The sequence below is a fragment of the Sebastes umbrosus genome, chromosome 9 (genome assembly GCF_015220745.1).
Source record: "Sebastes umbrosus isolate fSebUmb1 chromosome 9, fSebUmb1.pri, whole genome shotgun sequence".
In the NCBI taxonomy this organism is placed as follows: domain Eukaryota; kingdom Metazoa; phylum Chordata; class Actinopteri; order Perciformes; family Sebastidae; genus Sebastes; species Sebastes umbrosus.
The window spans coordinates 8,261,029-8,283,956 of record NC_051277.1 but is presented as its reverse complement, the minus strand read 5'-3'; the positions used below and the strand labels follow the sequence as shown (position 1 = coordinate 8,283,956).

General features: G+C 38.6%; 1 protein-coding gene across 1 annotated transcript; it reads right to left on the bottom strand.

The window, feature by feature from the left end:
• Positions 1-1,238: 1,238 nt before the first annotated feature.
• Positions 1,239-20,119, bottom strand: klhl3 (kelch-like family member 3). Its single transcript, XM_037779897.1, has 15 exons — positions 19,965-20,119; positions 17,136-17,270; positions 16,220-16,326; positions 15,732-15,853; positions 10,289-10,451; positions 8,625-8,734; positions 6,617-6,733; positions 6,288-6,437; positions 6,019-6,136; positions 5,500-5,697; positions 4,904-5,005; positions 4,672-4,800; positions 4,119-4,259; positions 2,989-3,132; positions 1,239-2,872 (listed from the first exon to the last, which is right to left on the bottom strand). The coding sequence occupies exons 1-15, from the start codon at positions 20,015-20,017 to the stop codon at positions 2,844-2,846; spliced, it is 1,818 nt and encodes a 605-aa protein (XP_037635825.1). The 5' UTR covers positions 20,018-20,119; the 3' UTR covers positions 1,239-2,843.
• Positions 20,120-22,928: the final 2,809 nt, after the last annotated feature.

Below are 22,928 nucleotides of genomic sequence, written 5' to 3'. Positions count from 1 at the left end.
ACACCTGTGTCTCTGGTGTTGCATGGTGGTATTATTAGCTGTAACCTGTAATCAATATAGTGGAGGAGTAAACTGCACATTTATGTTTAAACATGTGAAAAGTCCCATTAAGCAAGGATATGTGACCACCTCCACGTGTCATGGATGTATTAATGCCGCAGGTGATACACGTGCATTCACAACATGTCGCCTCTTTAGTAACGTCATGAAAGAGAGATACCTGCGCACACTGTGACGTCACAAGCCCAAACATCTGAAATGCATCCTGGCTCCCATTTCATGGCATTGTATCAAGTAAAAGAGACTTGGATAGTGAACTAGTATGAGTAGTTTTTATTTTAAGGAGCAGTAATGTAGTGAAGAACAGTAGATTGTTTAGAAAAAGGTTTTCTCTCTAGTGCTGATGAGTGTGTGTTAAATTAATTATGTGTGTAATTCAAGCTCTGTGCCCCCAAAAATTAGAAACAAAAAGTAGTGTTCATGTTATGATTAAAAAAAAACAACACACATTTCACCTTTGATACTATGGAGGACCACAAGAGTCACAGAAATAGTAAGAAAGCATTTAATTGATTGATACATAATTGTACAATAAAAATAGGCAATAATACATTTGTTTAGAAGTGTATTTATTAATCTATTCGTTATTATTATAATCAAATAATAAATTACTATGTAATTTAGTCATTTATTCATAGATTAATAAATCATATTTATTAAATAATTATTAAATACTTTATTACTATTTCCGTGACTCTTGTGGTCCTCCATACACTACAACATCATAAATGACAATGATTCTTAAATGTCTGAAATCTCAATGTATTATTAATTACTAGAGTGAATATTGAGTGTCTCTAATGAAGGGAATACTGAATGAATTAATGAATGTTGGAGGATGGTTACCTGTTGTTTGGCTTTCAGGTTGTGATTTTCTGACCCACCTGCAGACACTTGAATGCACCACACAATCCATGCTATTCACCTGCATTACTGCACAAAGATAACGGCACAAAGAGTCATAGTGGTGCTCTGGGAATTTGGAGCTTTTTAGTAAGTAATGTTTTGCCATGAAGCATGTAAAAATGTTGCTAACTGTAACTGTGAGTCCATGGGTGGAATAATCATACGAACTAAAGGCAACATGAAAAACACATTCATCAGTCTAAATGCACGAGGTGAGACTAATGTAGTACACAAGACTTGTACATTTACTAAACATACAAAACAACAGTATGTTTTTTTTAAAGTATTTTATATACTTTTTTTGTCAGAGGGCTTTGAAATGACAGTCGATCGCGTCCCATGATTTCTGGAAGATTGCAGGCCGTCTGCCTTGAAAAGGCTCGGCTGAGAACTCCTTCAAACAAATCAGCTTCTATAAATCTCTTTTCTTCAAAAAGCTATGGCACCAGTCAGTCAGCTAAATAACTACATCTAAAAATACACCCATCATCAACTGAATGTGAGTGGAGCACAAGTGGAATGAGAACCTCACTGAATGAATAAATGCTGTGTGATGAAAGTCCCAAAACAATAAATAGAAAATCTTAAACCTGCATCTTTTACATTAGAGTTGTACAGTTGAATTTCTACAGTGCATTTTGACACTCTCCCTTAGACAACGAACAGAAACAATTCATCATTTTGAATCATTAGTTTGTTACTAAGAGATTAGAAAACACCATGTGACTCCAGCATTATTCAGATCAGCATAACTGGCACTTTTTTTTTTTTTTTTTTTACAATTTCTGATGAAATTATTGGCCTCTAAGTGGCGAGTTTAAATGCTCCCATGAGTACGATCAGCAGGTCATATAGAAAGACGGGCAGACGTCCGGCCAGCCCATCGGTGAGTCAGACCGCCAGCCTGCCGGTCTGTATCAGTCAGTGCGAGCGATCAGTGCATCAGTAGTGTGTCGACAACAGACTCAAGTCCTGCTGCGTCGAATCAGATCAACTGGCCCGAGTCTTAAACCACAGCAAGTGGTTCTCAACCTCTTTAAAAACAATCTCAAAAATATTAAATATCATAGCTGATTTGCATATAAGATGTTTTCTACATTCTTCAAATTGTCTTGCAGCTCTCTGGGTCCAGGCCTCTGGGTTGAGAACAAATGCACTCTGGCAGCTGTGGCCTTTTTGCTAAAGCTGGACCTGCTGACGGTCGGCGCAGGAATCATTTCTTTCTCAAGTTTGCTATAAGCTGATTTATATTGTAGGAACTGTGGCAAGCCTCATAATTTAAAAAATAAGTCTCCAGGTTTTCCAGGATTTTGGATGACGCTCCTGCAACAGCCAATCACAAGCCAGTGTCGCAATGTCCTAATAGTTGCAGCAACACCGTTGACGCTGGCGGCGGCGAGAAATCAGCAAGCTGGTGTTTTTTAAGTATTCAGTTTCATCACATGAACGCCGTCATGACACCACTGAGCATCTAAAGCACTTGGCTCTGTTTGGCCTCCGACATCAGCATCTGTGTGAGCCTCATATCAGCTGATACAGCCACTTGTTATGTGCTTGGCATTTGAAAACTCACCAAGACAAAGTTCTTTGAAGCCCACTATCCGGTGGATATTGTTTCTTATCCAGTGCAACAGTGTCCTTTAAAAGTCAGGATCTCATATATAAAAATGGACATAGCAAACACCCAAAAAACGTCCCAAAAATAACCTCCTCCTGATGCGTTCTTGATTCAGTTAGCTGAGGATTGAGCGCGTCCCGTCCCATTTGGACAGCGTTTATCTGAGGCGTCACTTCTCCGTCTGCCTGCTGAGCTTCAGACAGTGTGAGTCTGTGAAACCGGCTGCCAACGCAGAGCTGATGCTGTGGGAGGCCGCAGGTCATAATGGCTTGTCAATCACTGCGACTCCTGTAGGAGTGAGAAAACTAAAGAGTGAGTGAGAGAAACAGCTACACTCTGTCATATTTATTTCTCTGTGCGATGTAGAAATGTTGTCCCTTGTTCCGTGTGATGATCAGACATACCTGCGTAGCTGCGTCCGTTGCTCATGTTTGTGGGAATGAGGCTCCACTTGTCTATGGCCGGGTTGTAATACTCCACAGAGGAGAGGTTACAGGAGCCGTCGTCTCCTCCGATCACGTACAGCAGCCCGTTAATGGCACAGACGCCTTGAGGAGAGAATTATACATTTTGATCATTCAGGATAGAGATCAAATAAAATGTACATTGGTGGTAGATAATGCTTATAAATAATAATAATATGTCATCATGTGTTCATCAGGACAAAGAAACGGTATTTCCCCAAGTCTGTGAGGTTCCAAAACTCTTAAAAAAAAACAAAGTTAGCTGTGCTAAGTTTGGAAATACTTGAAAGGGTTAGTTCTGATTTTTTGAAGTAGGGTTGTATGTATACTCTCGTGTTCTGTGAGGTAAAATTATTATTTTTGTGAATGTAGTCTGGTGGCTTTGAAGTCAGCGATTTAACGGCTTCAGTTCCCCGTCCGAAAGGGCTGTCTGACGGTGAGGTAAAGCAGCTTTGGATGGGAGCAGCAGAAAAACTTATTTGAGCCACCTACAAAAGCACAAATATCAGTTTAAGTGCACGCTTTATTTAGAATATTTTCACAGCTTTACCTCGCCATCAGACAGCCCTTTCCGACGGGGAACTGAAGCAGTTATGTCGCTGTCTTCAGAGCCACCAGACTACATTCACAAAAACAGTACATTTAAGTTGCACAACAGGAGTTGCTGGTCTACCGCTGCATTGATCAGTTAGTTTGTTGTGGGATCCCTGAATCCAACATTGCACATTAACCCCGCTGGAGGTTTCCATTTACAAAACAGGAAAATCAGCTGTACTTTCATGATATTGTTCAGGCTTTGATGGGTTTTGTTCTGAGATGCTCTTCTAGACATCAATTTTGTGTCAGCTGCTATTTACACTTTTGTACACTGAACGTTAACTTAAAAACACATCTGCTTTTTATTAAATGAGCTTTTGTTGCATGCAGAATGGCTGCTGACTAGATATTTACAGGTGATCATATAAGCAGTTTTTCTATCCTGCTTGTTTGCAATTTAATTTCTAGCACTGACAGTAACTATGTACAACAATTGGTTGATGGCTGCTGTGTGTCGGTGGTCGTTATCTGACCTGCGTTACGTCGGCACATGTTCATGTCACAGACCAGCCTCCAGCTGTTGGTCTGTGGGTCGTACACCTCAACGCTCTTCCTCACCAGAGGACCGTCATGTCCCCCTGCTGCATACAGCTGACCGCTCAACACACCTACCCCTGGAATATAGAGTTTAATATGTATGTTAAAACACTGGATACATATATGATTTTATTTACAAGCTAGAGGGTGGAACTTGGTGGAACAGTATATAATGAGTTGTAATAGTTGTGTTCTTTCTAGGATCTTTGCTCGTACAGTTGCAGACCACCGGGTGGTGCTGTTGCTCCTTGGGAAATACATTGTACCTGGTAGATGACCACAAATAACAGAAACATTATGTTAAGATATTATCAATAATATTAACAAACTTAATCTAATTAAAAATGATTTATCTCCAGTGTATTTACATGTGTGTATCTCTTTTGGAGAACCACTAGCTGTATTGTTTTGCTGCTCCCTGTGTGTATTATGTATGTAAGGTAGGGTAGAATGTATAGTGTGTGTGTGTGTGTGTGTGTGTGTGTGTACCTGCTCCACTGCGCCGTGTGCTCATGTCAGCTACGTAGCACCACGAATCAGCGACGGGGTCGTACTCTTCCACTGTACTGAGACACTGACGGGATGCTCCATCGTAGCCTCCTACTGCATACAACTTACCTGCAGACACACAAACACAAACACGGTCATTAAAATAAGTGACATTTGAATTTTGGCTTTTCCTTGAAATGACACATGATGTAACCCAGGTCTGTTGTCTCACCATCGACCACCCCGACACCCACACTGCTGCGTCTGGTGTTCATGGAGGCGACGTACAGCCACTCGTTGGTTTTATGATTGTGGGCTTCTACTGTTGACAAACCTGAAGGAGAGAAAAGAACAGAAAGACAGAGCAGATTAGCAATCAACATCAATAGGTTGGATAATAAGACTGTGTGTGTATGTGTGTGTATGTGTGTGTGTGTTGATCAGTCTGTAGGTGTAAACATTTTGCATCCAGCTGGTGTTAAGAGAAGAGAAGAAAATGTCTCTTGTGTTTACTGTTAACACTGTGGTAGCAGTTGTGCTAATGCAAGCAATTATATATAATATAACTTTCCCAGCTTCAGTCTTAAACAAAATAACAGAATTATACAGCTCATATTTTTAACTATGAGTTGTGATTGGACAAGTTATAATCGCAAAACAAATGTACGAATATGAGAAATGACTAGTGGTCAAACATTTTGAGACTTTCCAAGACTAAAAAATCCTTTTTTCCAGACCTGTGTAGGAAGAACCGTGTTTATTTGCAGAGTATTTAACTGCTTCAGTTGCAATTGCACAGCCCTTTAGTGTGTGTGTGTGTGTGTGTACCTATACTGCCGTTAAAGCCCCCCACGGCGTACAGTAAATCCCCCAACACAGCAGCTCCCAGCGTGCTGCGTCTCTCCTGCATGCTAGCCTGCGCACTCCAATGGTCTCTCACTCCATCGTACACATCCACGGTTCGCTCCCGCAGCGAACTGTTGAACCCTCCGACTGCGAACACACGGCCCGCCATGGAAACCACACCTGGACACAGAGAAAGACAAAATGTGAGAAAGCTGAGAGATAATGTTGGAACATACAATGTTGACCTGCATGAGCTTGGTTAAGGATGTAATCATTATTATTATCTAACTGATGATGTAATAAGAAATAGTATCTTTGTGAAACTCAAATTCTTATAGAGGGTTTGAGTGTGTTCAAAATTGCATACTAACATACTATGTACTACATACTCAATAAGTATGAACTGCATACTGTGCATTAAAAAAACGATTATGGTGTGCCATTACAAGATGAATTAGCGGACTGAAGAGTCACATACAACCCTACAAAACACAAACTGACCTGCCCGGCAGCGTCTTGAAGGCAGGTCGGCTACCTGGTACCATCGATCTTCTTGGAAGTCGTAACACTCAACGCTGCGGATCGCCTTAGGAGCCTGACCGCCAACCACGATCATCACCTGCACATAAACACAGTCAGTGTCAGCCAGCTGAATTACAGTGAGTGATACAGCTGCTTTGTACAAGGTAAATACACATGTATCGTGTACGTTCTATCTGTCTTGTTGAGCGGCGTGTGCGACGCTATATAATATGTGTGTGTTTGTGTACTTTTGGGATGCTGATGGGAGTTCGCGGTCGGGTCCTGTCTGTCTTGATGAGGTGTCGCTGGTCAGCTGGCAGCAGGTGATACTTCATTGCTTCTATGAGGAAATCTTTACAGGTGTTGTTGTTCTTTATCAAAGCCTCTTCCTCCACGATCTGAAACAAGGACCACATTTCAGGGAAACTTTCACCTTTATTTACCAAACAAAACAATGTCACGGGAAATAATTTCCTTTGATTTTTTAATTCAACAAGCAATTTGTTGTAGCAGAAAGGCATAACTGAGCACACTTTATTATCTTCAATAACTTCAGTTATTTCAGTATTTCTTTTACCTGCACCAGGTAATCCCTGGACAGCAGTGGAAGTCTGACATGCTCCATCAGTTTGGGCATGTTCTCCAGACGAGCTGGCTTATCGTGTTTGATCCAAGATATCATCGCCTCAAACACCTACAAGAGAGAGACGGAGAGGAGAGTCACACAGCAGCGAGGGAGGGAACATGAAAGGGTCAAATCAGTTTCATATTTCCTATAGGCTACATATGTTTGAACAATATAATGTAGACTTCTTAAACTGTTCAGTTCTTTCATTTTAGAACAGATATATTATACATATTTTATTGTATTTTTTCTTACAATCTTATTATTGTTTCTTGACTTTTGTAGCTTTTATTTTCTCTTACTATGTTTATTGTTGGCAATAAACCAAATTGATTAAAAAATATGACTTGTCAAGGTCAGTACTCTCTTTTAAAAATATAGATATTTTTGTGTGTGTGTGAAAAATGTATACTGGGGATGCGAGGCCAGAACTGACTGCAACACTGGAAAGGTTTGGAGAGAGAGAGAGAGGGTTTCAGACACCATTTAACGATCCGACACGCCCGACTACTTTGAGGATTTAACTCACTGATTGTGTGAATTGCTTCGTTCTAGCCGTCGATACCGAGTTCTTTCATAGTGAAACACGGATATCGATTGCTCGTAGTTGCTCCCAGCGGGACGTCAGCATAACAGAGGTGACAGACCTTTGTTCTGCATATTTTTCTATCCAAAATCTACGGCTTCGAATTAACTGATTTACACACATTCACACTTGATCGTCTCCTGTTGGCCTGCGGAGCAGCCACACTAAAGACAAACGGAGCCGCTCCTGTTGAGCACAAAGGGACGACAACGACGGTAGTTGAGGGAAAAGAGGGCCGTTACTCAACTACTCCCGACACTTTCTTCTCTTCCAGGGTTCAAACTAGAAGATGAAATTCACTCTACCAACAAACAGTATAAACTATTTCCACCTCACATTGACACAGGCCACAAAAAAAAACACATGTGTATAATGCAATAAAATGCAGCACATAATTAAACTAATAATGTACTTACAGGATGCATTATTTTTTATATATGTGTGTGTTGCACACCCCAATAATTTGGGGTTAATGTCCATGTATCAGGTATATATCTGGCTTTCCTCAATCAAAGAGATTCTTAGTCGACTAACACTCCTAGGATTTTGTTGATTAATCAATTAGTTGATTTAATCAACTGATCTGTAAAACTGAGTTTCACACAAAGCACCACTTTAAATCTTGTGTGTACCAGAGATGTGCTCATAAGTTTCTTGGAAATAAGTCATTCAGCATGAAAAAAGCATAAAAAAACGACTAAAGAAATCTTAATCCAAGACCAAAACAACTGATTAGTTGACTTATCGACTAATAGGGGGGCAGCCCTAATCTGGTGTGACTATCTGATAAAAAAAACAGCCTCAAAATGTGCCACAAATTCGACAAAAAAAAAATTGAATAAGAACTTTCAACAAAATGCCACTCCTGTGAAAATGAATGCAAAGGATGTGGGAGGTCTTAGTATCTATACTTTCGCAATGATCCACCCAGGAATAAATCATAGCAGATAATTCAGCAGTAAGTGATTGTGGCAGCCAGAATGACACTGAACAGTATGATGACAGCGTGGCTCTCTCTCTCTCTCTCTCTCAGTCACTTAGACTGCTGCTGACAGCAGGATGACACACAGATGCTTCCTCAGATCGTCCTGTTGACTGACTAACAGCAGACAGACGTGCCGTCCTCCGGAAGATGTCTGCTGCCAAGGTGAGCTAATCAGACGTATGACGAGGATGACGTCTGTAATGCAGCCACAGATCTTCCTCAGCTCCCACTACGCCTAGAATTTCTTAATCTTGTCTCTTTCACGGTAGACGTTATCTCTGTTATTTTGTGTTCTTTATGAATAGAATTCACCCACACGGAAATTATTAAAGGTGTGTAGGTGTGTATGTGTGTATGTGTGTGTGTGTGTGGACATCGTGCTGTCTGACCTTCTCCTCTGTGGAAACAGTGAGTTTGTCGCTGGCGATGAGGCCGCACACCTGCTGCAGAGAAAGTCCCAGGTACTCCTCTCCCTGCACCACCTCGGAGAAATGCTGCTCTGAGAGACACAAACATGCAGCGTTACACACAACACACACTTCAATATTCTAGCTTATAAGTTCTGTGACATACAGATACGATGCGAAAACAAACATCGGTCAAAGCTCGTGTTTTTGCCCTGGTGTGATTTTCAACATCTAACCCCGTGTCTAGACCGCAAGCATTTGATGCAACAGATACGCTGTCATGTTAATCTATGCAGCTGTTTACGCCGGCTCCACGCAGGCTCGCGTTTCAGCTCCGTCTCACAGGCGCAACCGCAACTTGAAACGTTTATTTAAGTGTATTTTTTACAGTAGTACGTGCATAAACGTGAGGTTGATGGCCAACAAACACTACTACTTTCCTACATTACTACAATGTACTACATATTTTAGGGTTTTATTATTATTTTAGAAAAAGGTAACGCCTGCACACTACTCCATACCACAATATTTTTTATCAACTTTTATCTACGTTTCGCTCCTACTTGGATTTTCGTCTGGTTAAAATGTTTGATAAGTGGAAATCACACCCATATTTATCTATACATACAACACACCAACATGCAAATAAACTCAATGATGGTTCATCCAAAACACCAGCGTGATAAAAACATTCACAAACAGTTAACAATTTGATTAAGCTCATAAAAACAGTAATACAAAAAGCCATACTTCTAAATATCAAACATATGTTATTTATAAACATTATGTCATATTCATCATCACATATATCAGAAAATACATCACCTACATTCAAAAATATAACATTAAGGTAGAGGAAAATCTTTAATACGTGTGCAGAAATTGGGTTTCAAACATACTTCTCAACAAGTTATTTATATCAAATCCCAATATGGAAAAAAGACACCTGTTGTATTTATAACATTTTTGCATTTTTACAAATATGTGTCAGAATCTAAAAACAATATATAAATAATATAACTGGGATTTGATACAGATAACTTGTTTTCTTTACTGATGCTCTTCTGATAGCCTTGAACCTATAACTTATCTTCAACGTTTTATCATTACTTTAGCTTTTTAATCATTAAACTTGTATCATATTATCTTTATCGTCTCGTTATCTGACCTTGTTCTTTGATTGCGTTGTATCTGATGGCGTGTTTTCTCATGTATTGCTGTTTGTTTATTGATTCCGTTTTGAAAAAGTGGTACACAAATGAAGGTTTCTTTAAAGGTGCTGTTAAGTTCATTGTTTAGTGTGAGATCGTCATCTAGCGGTCAAAATAATTAGATGGAAAAATAGATCAGAAATACTCAAATATATCACAGGAAAAACTGCACAGTCCACAGAAAGTCTGGCTGCTCTTTTGCTGCTCGACGATTTGAAATTACGGAAACGGTAGAGACACTTCAGTGTTGCTTCAGTGTTACGGGGTAACACTCTCACTTGTTCCATTTTTCAGGGCTGTTGAAAGTAACTGTTACATAAAAGTACCATTACCTACAGAACACACATTACACACACACAAACACACACACACACACACACACACACAGTGGCAAAGATGACTCAAGATCTGTGGTGTGAACATTGAGAAGCTTACCGGCGTATGCGTGGGCCTGGTCGAGAAGCTGCGTGCATGTGTGCAGGTCAGCGAAGGCTCTGATGCCCAGACAGTTGGTGGGGTGAAGCTGAGACTGAAGGAACTCACAACAAACCTGACGGACATCCATCAGCTGGAGGAGGCTGGCTGCTGGCAGCAGAACCTGCGATGACGACACACAAATATATGGTATAAAAATACATTTAAAACTGCAACTGGATTTGGTGGAAGAACTTTATTGGACATCCACATACAAAGGAGGTCTGCAGGACAGTTAATGCACTTTAATACACTGAGCTACTTTTTTAATTCTGTACACCTCTAACAGCTCCATTCTGCATCTTTATAGACTGGTTTTACTGTATTCTACAAACAATGTACAGCTTATTCTGCACTTTAGTCTATTTAAAAATAACAAAAACTCTCTACCTCAGTTCTTATCCCGCATTATATTCCACATTTGACATTTCTTAATATCTATATCTCGTATATTTTATTATCCAGCACTATATCACCTTCTGCACTATATTCACATTTTTAACAGTCCCGTTTCTTCATCTCCTGTTATTTTTTTTTTCTGGTATATTTTCTAAACTCTGTACTACGGACGTTTGCCTTTTTACTAATATGTTTGCACTATGGAAATGTGATGCTGGAAACTTGAATTTCCCTTGGGATCAATAAAGTTACTATCTATCTATCTATCTATCTATCTATCTATCTATCTATCTATCTATCTATCTATTCTGAGTCAATTTACAGACTGAAACGTACCAAAACTGTTTTAAAATAATGTTAAAGCAAAATGATTTACCACCCACAGGCAAACATTTAGGAGCATTTGACAGCTGGAGGTCAGTTAGCTCAACTCATTACTTCAACAATGTTAATTTATTCATTAATTAACCAGCCACTCAAACAACGTGCCAAGCAATCAGTCCAACAAGCAGCCTGCCACTAACCTCTGTACATATCTCCTTTGTAAATCTGTCTATGAAGCAAGCAGAATATTTTAATTGAAATCAATTACGTATTGCCTGTGCAAGGAAAAAATACTGAGTTTGCAACCTAAGCAAAGCTTTGATCTCTGCAATGTGTATCTGCCATCATCTGCAACGGGTCAACAGTGTAATGGAGCTAATTGTGTTTTTTAAATGGGCTCTTTGGCCATGGCTCTCCAGTAGAGCTGTAACGATTAATCGATTAGTTGTCAACTATTAAATCAATCGGTTTGAGTCATTTTTGGAGGGAAAAAAGTGAAAAAATTCTCTGATTTCAGCTTCTTAATTTTGAATATTTTCTGGTTTCTTTACTCCTCTATGACAGTAAACTGAATATCTTTGAGTTGTGGACAAAACAAGACATTTGAGGACGTCATCTTGGGCTTTGGGAAACACTGACTGACATTTTTCACCGTTTTCTGACATTTTATAGACCAAACAACTAATCCATTAATCGAGAAAATAATTGACAGATTAATCAACAATGAAAATAATCGTTCATTTGCAGCTTTACTCTCCAGTTTCACCACCACAAGCTCCTCCGTCAGACCTTTACACCGCTAAAGGGACAGATCTGGAGTCCACTGAATGAATACGCTGATATGTGTTTGCTGCAGAACAACAGCACTTGAGAACAAACCAAATTTCATTTGCCAGCAAGAACAAGGCAAAAAATAATATTGATACTGTGATGCAAGATTAAATATTGTGTGTGAAATGCTCAGCCATGCCAGCTCTGCATTAAAACAATGCATGGGGCTGTGTTGATGGAGGCGAGACAATGAAATCAAATCCAGGGAGGCCCGTTTGCGTAACAGATCCATGAGCTTGAGGGTTTATCAGGCACGAAAACACTGGACAGTTGGGCTGTCCTCCACCAAAGACATTTTTAGTCGACTAACACTCGTCGACTAATCGATTAGTTGATTTAATCGTCAGATCTGTAAACCTGAGTTTCTCCACAAAGAATCACACAAAAGCACCACTTTAACCGATTAATCGATCATTGAAATAGTTGGCGATTAATTTATTAGCTAACAAACCAATCCATTAATCGTTGCAGCTCTAATGACAGCAATCATTTTATCTTTTGTCGCTGCGATCGTGAGGCAAACACCATATATACAGTGCAGCGTTCAAAGTAACAGACCAGGAGTGGGTGCCTGCAGGTACAGTATTTGATGCCTGTTAGCAAGACAGGCAGTCATCAGTGTGCTGTTGAAAGCATGACGCTACCAGACAAAGACACCCTCTGCTACATCCCGACACATAAACTTAACTAGGTCAGTGAGACAGTCTCTGTCTAAACACTCACTCATCCTCTGAGTGTTTATTGTTACTGTCAAATCTGTTGTCTGTGCACAGCTGCCCCGAAGCATCATGTCTCCTAAAGAGGAGCATCAGGCACTCTGAACCTCTGCTGTGACAACCTAGCATACACACACAAACAGGACTGTACTGTACTGTATTGTACAGTGAAAACACACAGTTCAAAGATGTTAAAGGATAACTTCAGTATTTTTCAACCTGGACCCTATTTTCCTATGTTTTTGTGTCGAAGTGATTAATAGTAACACCAATTTCTTAACTTGGTCCAGTATTGAAGTAGAGCACTGTAGACGGCAGCTGCTCACGGTCTGCAATATGGTGCCATTGGGGCAAGCTGGCACCGTCATTTACGTCCACTAAAAGTGCTTGTTTTTGCCATGACAGGCTCTGATTGTTATTATAAGAGTCTGACAACATTAAGGAAAGAGTCTCACTCAAGAAGAAGTCTGAAATCTGGCGAGGTGACCTGTTGCCAGAAGACAACGGTGGAATAGTGGAATACATCCATGTTGGAAACGTGAGTGCCAGCTGGGCAGAGTTCGTTGTTTAGCTTAGTGTTATCTAAAAGTTTTTCAGTGTCATAGCTAAATATTTAGATGATTTCAACAATGTGGATGAGGTCGTTGAATTCGATGGCTGGCTGTATTTATTTGAGCCAGAGTATACGGATATTCAGAGACTTCTCCTTGAGCTGGACTTGGACACAATAATAAACAAACCGGAACAATAGAAAGGTAAGAGACAGATTTTATTTCTCTGTCGGGTCCTTTCCATAATGTTGTCAGACACTTATAATAACAATCTGAGCCTGTCAGTGGCAAAAATAAGCACTTTTAGTGAACGTTATTTAACATTGACGCTGGTCACTTGTCGTTATCCCTCAATACTGGACCAATTTCAAAAATCGCTGTCCCTACGTGTCCCTTAGACGTGGGGAAATAGAGTCCAGGTTGATAAATTTACCCTTTAGAGTAAAAACAATCTTATACTGAATACGAGCCAATAGTCAAAACACACACATTGAAGAGTGAGCCAATCAGAGAGGCACGCTGCTAACAGTGGGAGGATTTCCTGCCTCTCTCCATGCAGACTTCCTGTGTTAATAATCAGAGGAAGTTTCCTGCCGGCAGCTTGATCCTGCTGCATTTATTCAACCCTGCGTCAGAGCCATGCAGCTACCGAGAGCTAATGCCACAGAGACAAACAAGGCCTCAATCCAGCTGCTTTCACAACCATTACCAGCTCTTCTTGTGATAAACACCTGCCTCTCAGGCAGGTTCACTAAAGCCAGTCTGGAAAAACGGAAAAAACAAAACAGTTAAAGTGATCAGAACTTAAAGGAACAATTTCCCAAAAACTCTGATGACTTTAAAATCATTAAAAAGTTAATAAAACAACATTTTTATCAACCAACTTTCTGGTTCTTCCTTTTTTTTCTCATTTAGTCTCAGATTCTGATTCTTTTCTCCGCTTTATTGCCTTAAAAATTGTATGTAATTTACTGAAACATAACTCTGTTTTGAAAGGTACTCTAATACTGAAGGATGGGCACAAACTAGATTTTCAATCTTAATTCAGTTGTATTCTTTTATCGAAAAATTCACTCTACATTGACAAAAAAAGGGGGTTAAACACTGCTATAACTACTGTATCCACTGCACACAGAATTCATGGAAATCTCTTTGAAATTGCTGAAATTAAAGACCAGTTAATACCAGCTTGTTGTGCTGTTGACTTTTGCCAGAAAACAAAGCAAACAGAAAAAGGTCAAGACAGCAGCTATAAGACAAGTTTCCTTCTCCACAACAAGGAAGCTTTATAACTATGACTAATGCTGTGAGCCCAGATCGTTTTGCCCGGAGCAGCAACGCTACTTTGATTTAATTATCCAAACTGTAAAACTGCAAAAAACAATTGTGGGAAAAATGAACTGAGCTAGTGTGCTGGTTCCCAGGCAGAAACATGTTAAACTCTTCCAAAGTGAACCCTCCAACAGAGGAGAGGAAAAGCTGAGAGGGACACAACTCACAAAAAGCCTTGTAGGATAAACAATGAGAAGAGGCTGCTGATTTCCCTCCAATTCTGTTACTGCTGCTGATATATGACATCAATGTTTTTAAAGCCAGAGTTGGAAACAAGGTAAAAGCCCCCATAACAGTTAAAAGAAAGAAAAATCATCAGGTAAAAACAGAAAAAAACATTTTCACTCACTCTCACTCCTCCACTTCCTTCTCACTCTCCTTCTTCACAAACACTGCACGGTACGGCTTTGCTCGACTCGACTCACTTTGGGTGCCAGTCCCTTTCTCTAGCTAGGATAATACCCCCTCAGTGTTGGTGGAATTCTCAGCTGATCGCCATAGCGATGAAGCGTGAGACTGCTGTGACATCATCTTCAACGGGAAACTTGCTGAATCATTTCAATGGCAACCAAACAGAGTTCGAGAGAATATCTGCACTTTGTCAATTGTGTGGCATAATGTACGTAGTGTGTACGACGTAGTGTGTACGTCGTAGTGTGTACGGCGTAGTGTGTACGGCGTTGTGTGTACGGCGTTGTGTGTACGGCGTAGTGTGTACGGCGTTGTGTGTACGGCGTTGTGTGTACGGCGTAGTGTGTACGGCGTTGTGTGTACGGCGTTGTGTGTAGGGCGTTGTGTGTACGGCGTAGTGTGTACGGCGTTGTGTGTACGGCGTAGTGTGTACGGCGTAGTGTGTACGGCGTAGTGTGTACGACGTAGTGTGTACGACGTAGTGTGTATGGCGTAGTGTGTACGGCGTAGTGTGTACGGCGTTGTGTGTACGGCGTTGTGTGTACGGCGTTTATTCTGGATGTCCCGTGTCGCGCTAATGATGATTCTCTCTGACCAACCGAGTGGTCAGCAGTGTTTTAACTCCACCTTCTAGCGTTGGCTCGGTTCACTTTGAAACTCAACAAAAAATGGTACCAAGAATGGAGCGGTTCTGTTATCTATTATACCATCCACAACTTTTGCCAATGGAAACATAAAAATAACCTTTCTAATGAGTAAAGAACTGAACTGAACTGAACTGAACTGAACGGGACTGGACTGTTTGATGGAACTTGGCTTAAGACACACTCTCTGTCTCACCTGGACGTTGTCCTCGGTGACCTCTATCTCAGCTGTGTAGATGTAGTCAACCAGCTTCCTCAGGGTCTGTCCGTCCACCTCTCTGATCTCCACCTGATGGGCCTTACTCTCACTCATATCACCTACAAAACACACACACATCAGATAGGATGCCAAGCAAACAACAGTGTGTGTGTGTGTGTGTGTTAGTGGTCCAATGGTTCAACAAGCCCACAGCTCGGTTTGTTTTGCACATTAGGGAGAAGAAAAAACTTAAGCATTTCCAATGTGTTTGAACTCCAGAATATATAGATATGAAGCCATAACACACAGATTTTTTACATGAAATAAGGCAGGCTGTTTAATGGTCATGTAGGCCTATGTTCAGATAAATGCCTCTTCTATGTCTATGTCACCTCATCAAATAATTAGCAGGTCTGTATTTAATAGTGGTGCAACGGGTCAACAAGTCCACGGATCGGTTTTGCATCCCTAGTACGTGTGTTTACCTGTGAACATGGCACAAAAGTAGGGGCTACAGGACGCCAGGACCACCCTGTGAGCAGGCACTTCAACGCTCCCCGCCACCAGCTGGACGTCACACAGCATCTTTTTACTGAAGTACAAGAAGAAACAAGAGCGTGAGAAAGAGAGAGAAAACGTGTTGGTGATAACTGTCTGCAAACATACAAACAGGAGCCAGGAAAAAAGGAACATCTTTAGAGGAAAGTATGGAGGACGACTGCCAGCAAATGTGCCAATGAAGGTGTTAATCTCCAGTGTTCGTACTTATAAAACTCCTACAGAAGATATGCATTTGATGCAGTTGAAGGATTCATGTTTCAACATCACTATCTAATCTATCTATCTATCTATCTATCTATCTATCTATCTATCTATCAATTACATAGGCTACATAATTATGTGAGATGTAAGGTTTTCTTTTTGGCGATGAAAAACTGGCATGGCCATTTTCAAAGGGGTCACTTGACCTCTGACCTCAAGATATGTGAATGAAAATCGATTGACAGCCCTAATTATTTCCAAGAAAATGTTGAGCACATCTCTGGTCATCACAAGATTCAAAGTGTTGCTTTTGTGTGACTCTTTGTGGTGAAACTCATTTTTATGGACCAATCGATTAAATCAACTTTAACTTAACAAAATCTTATGAGTGTTAGTCGACTAAGAATTTCTTTGGTCGAGGACAGCCCTAGACTTTTCTGCTCAATAATATAACGGTTTCAGTCAGGAGTAATTCAATGCTGCAGTGACATTTTGAGACGAGCCAGGTGAACCAAGGAGGATTCTTGTGTTAATACATTTTTATGACCTTTCAAAGCCGACTACAGCCTCTTCATTCACACACTAATAAAAGTGGCCTTTCTGTCGGGAGGACAAACAACAGTCACAGCAACAACTCACCTCCTCAGGTCGTTCATCAGCTGGAAAGCCTTCCTCATGTGCGTCTGGTTGAAGGTGTGCATCCCTCCATTCACCGTGTCCTCCTCTGAGTCCGTGTTGCAGTTTGGACGTGGGGAGGCCGGTGTGGCCACCAGACTGGTGAGACATGAGAGGCAGAGAGTCTGGGTCAGTGGAGATAGACGGTGACCTGACAGTTACACGGGCTACTTTCTGGGTCACCTCTAGGGTTACACCTTGGGATGCGATACTCGATAATAACAGTGATAAGAGTTTTTTTAAACATTCTTGTTTTGTCGCTGTTGTCAGACTATACTGAAGCTTTTTTATCACATACTATATTATGACTTTTATATGACTATGACTTTAACATACTTTGCTTTTTTATGACAAAACTTTATTATGAAATTTTGATGTATTGATGTAAATTAATGTATGGTATTCTCTACTCTTTTTATGTCTTTTTTATGAGATTATATTAGGATTTGTTATTGCATACTGTAGTATGACATTTTTTATGACATACTATATCATTTTGGCATTTTAGACCTCATATATTACATTCATAATTCACTTTCCTGACGTCATAACTGCACTAGATAACCATTTAAGCATGCCTAGGGATTCGAGGATCCCTGCTGAATTAAAGATCATTGTATGACACCATTCCTTGACCCACATCCTTCAATCATATTCTTAAATCACGTTGACTTTTTAAGACACCCTGAAACATCATGATAACACCAAAACCAACAATACGTTAGTCTGTCTCTCACTACTTTCTGACTTCTCTAAACTGTCTGTGGCTCATTGAAAAATCTAGACACAAATATATGGTTTCATTATTCAAAAAAACACTTAGTCATTATATCCACATTACTGATGATTATTTATCAAACCAATGGTCAACCCTACAGTATCGTCGCAATATTGATAGAGGTATTTGGTCAAAAATATTGTGATATTTGATTTTCTCCATATCATCCAGCCCTATTACACAGGAATCATAATGCACTTGTTATAGGGACTATTTTCAGCCATGGATTAATGCACATTTGGTACAGTGGTAGTAGAGTGTTTACAGCAACAGGACCGTGTATGAGGGATTGAGTCAAAATAACAGTAGTTGTGTTCATGGTAGGGATAATTAATGTTGAATATGAATAATGTTTTTTTTTCTTTATTTCATGGCTATTTGGGGATTTATAAATCATTATGACATACTCATATATAAGAATAAAAAAACCTAAGCATTCGTATAGTGATTAGGAGGTCAAATACCATGGCAACGGTCAAAGCTTCGAAGATTCAAAGCATTCGGGTCAGCACTAGTTCATGGTAATAAAAAGTCCAACTATGTTGCCCACAGATGTGTTTTTGGACAACTATGATGTCAATAGCACAGAGCAATATCAGACTATGGCTATACAGAAAATATCTAATGACTGGGATAGGTGTTTATTTGGTTTTTCATTGGATTTGTTGACAATAAGAAAAACACAGCAGCCTTATCCTTTAAGCCCTCCTCAGACGGATACTCAAAGGAAAGAGGGAAAACAACAATATTTCCTGTTTGCCAAATGTTTCACAAAGCAGAAGAAAAACCTGCTGTGTTTTTTTTATCAAACCATGAGGAATCAAAGCCAAGAAAATACTTGTACAATACAAGTTTTAAATTAAGCTTTTAACCAAAAGTGACCTACACTGACCTGAAAGCAGTAGGCAGAAGGAAAACATCACCCTGAACTGATCTAACAGGACGTTTTCTAGGTTTTAATGTGTCCATTTGTTGTCAATAAATAAATGAATAACTCTGTAAACTAATCAGTGTACAATCATGACTCTAGTTTACAGAAATCTTGTCTCTTTTTTATCAAAATATATATAAAAAGTTTAATAAAAATGTTTGTTACACAAAGGAAAGAGGGGAAAACAACAATATTTCCTGTTTGCCAAATGTTTCATAAAGCAGAAGAAAACCTGCTGTTTTTGTTTTTTATCAAACCCAAGAAAATACTTTTGACAACATGTGAATTAAGTTTTAAATCAAGCTTTTAACCAATGATGACCTGCACTGTGGCAGCAAGAAAACATTACCATGAACTGATCTAAAGGGACATTTTCTAGGTTTTAATGTGTCCATGTGTTGTCAATAAATAAATAAATAACTCTATGTACAGTAGTGTTTGTTATCTTCACTCAATCACTCTTCTTTTGTCCCACACAACCCAATAACTGTTTAAAATAATAATAATAGTAAGAAATAATGATGCAGCAGCAACAAACCCCCTCATTATCATGTTAAATCACAACACCAGTTAGTCTGTAAACTCATCAGTGTACAATCATGACTCTAGTCTACAGAAATCTTGTCTTTTTTTGTCCAAATATATAAAAAAAGTTGAATAAAAATGTTTGTTTTGAGTTTCAAGTTGGCATTCAGGCTAGCTGTTAGCATTGCTGATCATTTAACTTCATTGCTAACATTGATAGCTTAACTGCCATAAATCATTGATTAGGAACTAATTTAGTGAGCCTGTAAACATTGAGTTTAATGTCTTTAAGCAACGACTTGATGACAGTTTTAAATATCTACATGTTAACTTGTGTTAGCAACTTAAACTGCATCAGCTGGGAAGCTAACGATGCTAGCTAACTAACCGATGCTAACTAGTCAACAAAGCTAGCTAGCAGGAAGCTCTGGGGATGTCTATCTGTGTGGTGGATTTATGGAACATGTGGGGTAAAATGTTCTCTAACAGATGTAGAAGCAGCAGCATGAGTCACAGCTTTACAGAATAATCCCTACACTGAGCCACTGAGCAGACTCACCCCAACGACACACCGTCCATCCTCCCGGAGTCAGAGACAACAGCAGCAGGCATGAGGCTGAGCAGCCACAGTCAAAGAGCGAGTAGCACCAAGATGATTCACTCCGCACTGACGACGAGAAACGGACATGCAGTTAGTGTTGTGGTGTGGGTATGAGTGACTGTGCAACAAAAGACTAAAGAATTTCATTTATGTATTGATTATTATCTTTATTGAAAGTTCCCAGTTATACAGGCTACAAAACAATAAATGCAAAATAATAAACCATAGGAATTGTGATATAAAAACAGCTCATAGACAAAGAAACATAGTACAGTGCAAGATATACATTCCTGCACATTTAACACATATTTAATCCCAGTGACCATGGGACAAAATGTATATATTTCCTAAAATATTGTGAACTTGATTTCTTCCAGTTTCAAATGAAATATGGCTGCAACTAATGATTATTTTAATTAGCAATTAATTGGCTGATAATTTTCCAGATTAATCGATTAATCGTTTGGTTGAAAAAAAATTGTGAAAATACTGATAATGATTGTCTTGAATTTGAAGGAAATGTCTGAAGTTGTTTTGTCCTACCAACGGTCCAAAAACCTAAAGATATTTACAATGATTTAACATAGAAAAACCTCACAACATATCCACACATTCAGCATTTATTTCTTTACACTATTTATATTGTTTACAACTTTTGTATATAGACATTTTGTTTATGTTGTTGGTCACTGGTTTATGTATTTTTTTTAATAATATTTATATAAACACACCTATTTTTTTTTTTACTTTATGTGTACATAATAATCCTGTCTATTCCTCTTATCCTGATCTAAACACTGTCAGATACTTGTCAGAAAACATAACCCTTACTTAACTCAGTACATGTTTACATCCTAGATCCTACCACACTTTATAATGCTTAATTTAGTACATGTTTGCATCCTACCGCATCTTATATTCAGATACATTATTTGTAATGTAATTTATCAACTGCACTACCGATACATGTGCAATATGTGCTCTTATTACTGTGCAATAACTCACTGCCTTGATTGTACTGTACACTGCCTTGACCGTATTGTAATTGTATTGTCTAATTTGTATCATAGGTCAACATTTCTAGTTACAGGTATATACTGTATATTTATTTATTTTATTAAGTAGTTTAGGTTAAGCTTGTATTGGATAAAGGTTTTTTATCTTTTATACTGTACTGTTTTATACTGTTATCATTGTTCCAATCTGTTATTTCTATTTCTGTGTAAGTACAATGAGAGAGATGCATAAAACCAGAGTCAAATTCCTTGCGTGTATGTACTTGGCAAATAAATCTGATTCAGAAATAACTATCCAATGGTGTGAAAATCCCCCTCTCAGTTATTTTTAATCAAGGCTTGTGATTTATGTTTCGTTAAATTTTAGTTTTTTTTAAATCTTTTTTTTATATGTGTTATTTGATATTGCCTCATATTTCTTTTATAGAGTATGTTGTCTTAAAGCCTTATGTCTTATGTACAGCACTTTGAATTTTCTTTTCAAAAGGTGCTATACTTGCTTTGCCTTGCAGAAACCAGGATTTAAAAAAAAAATGAAGCCATAACATCCATAATTTATCAGAATATGTAGTAATATGTTGCCTACTTAAGTTTGACAACAGGAAGATTTGGTCCAGAGCCTTATTTTCGTATCCAGAAATAGGGTCAGAGTGAGAGCTTACACCTTTTTCCATCTCTCTCTGCTACTAGTGCACATAATCTTGTAGGTGAATACCTACAAGATTTATAAAAAAATAGATCTCCCCTACAATATCTTAAATAATTTCATTCATTAACTGCAGTTACATCCCAACACCACCAAAATAAACCTATTAGATGAGATTTGTAAAGATGGCACACACACAAGGGGAGTCCTAAAGGAGTTATGAATCAAGTGAAGCAAAGTTTTCTGCATGTGTGGGTGGGTTTTTGAAGGTAAACTCAGCACTATTTTCTGGAGAAAAAAAATGGTTAAAGATACAAGAAACAATCAAAAGCAATATAAAAATAACTTTAAAAGGATAAAATTGCTAATTAAATAAGGAAATCTGTATATTTCACGCTGCATCCATGTGGGCCATAGTGAATATAATGGCATTTGCTTAATGGCTCATTGTATGCTATCAGAGGACAAAGTCAGCCAAAAACTACTACTTTTGATGCACACAAGTAGCTTCTTCTATCAAGTAAATCCTTGCATTTATGTTGGGAAAAAAGGGGGAATAAGGTCAAAGAAGTGTCATGTTGTCATCTTGTGTGATTCCCATACTGAAAAAAAAACAATATTTGTAGGTTTATCTTGGAAAATATTATCCATGACTCTGAACTTTTACTGGAAAATGTATATATATATATATTTTTTTTTTTTTAAAAATCCAACACAATATGTGAGAGTGAGTGTTTTCTAATCAATCTCATAATCAGTCGCAAAACATTTATATAAAAAATTTAAATTTGTGACAGTTACACCTCTTTAATGTTTAAGACAGAAATGGAACTATATATTAGGCTAGGTAAAAATTGAGATTGTGCTCACATTTTAATGTTTTTACTTAAGTTACTATTATTTATCTATATTATCTGTTCTGGAAATGTACACACACACTCAAACTGTGGCAAGATATTTGTAGGTTGATCTTGGAAAATATGACATGGAACTTCTACTGGAAAGTGTTTTTTTTTTGTTTTTTTTAAGGTTCAACACAATATAAGAGTATTTTTTAATTATTATGCAGTCAAAAATGCAATTTTTTTTATCTAAACCTCACTTTGTTTTCAAGAAAGAAATGGAACTATATATTAAGTCAATAACTTAGGCAAAAAACAAAACAGCTAGTAAAACAGTTAGATTGTGCTCCCATTTTAATTTTATTTCTAAAGTTTATATTATTTATTTAGATGAACCCCTGGCATGTTTTAAGTTGCT

Bases quoted from the DNA above. Each gene is read 5' to 3' on its own strand.
- klhl3 (XM_037779897.1), bottom strand. From the start codon at position 20,017: ATGCCTGCTGCTGTTGTCTCTGACTCCGGGAGGATGGACGGTGTGTCG. The intron at 17,271-19,964 runs GTGAGTCTGCTC...ATGTCTCACCAG, and splicing joins ATGGACGGTGTGTCGTTGGG to TCTGGTGGCCACACCGGCCT. The intron at 5,698-6,018 runs GTCAGTTTGTGT...CTCTGTGTCCAG, and splicing joins TTCAAGACGCTGCCGGGCAG to GTGTGGTTTCCATGGCGGGC.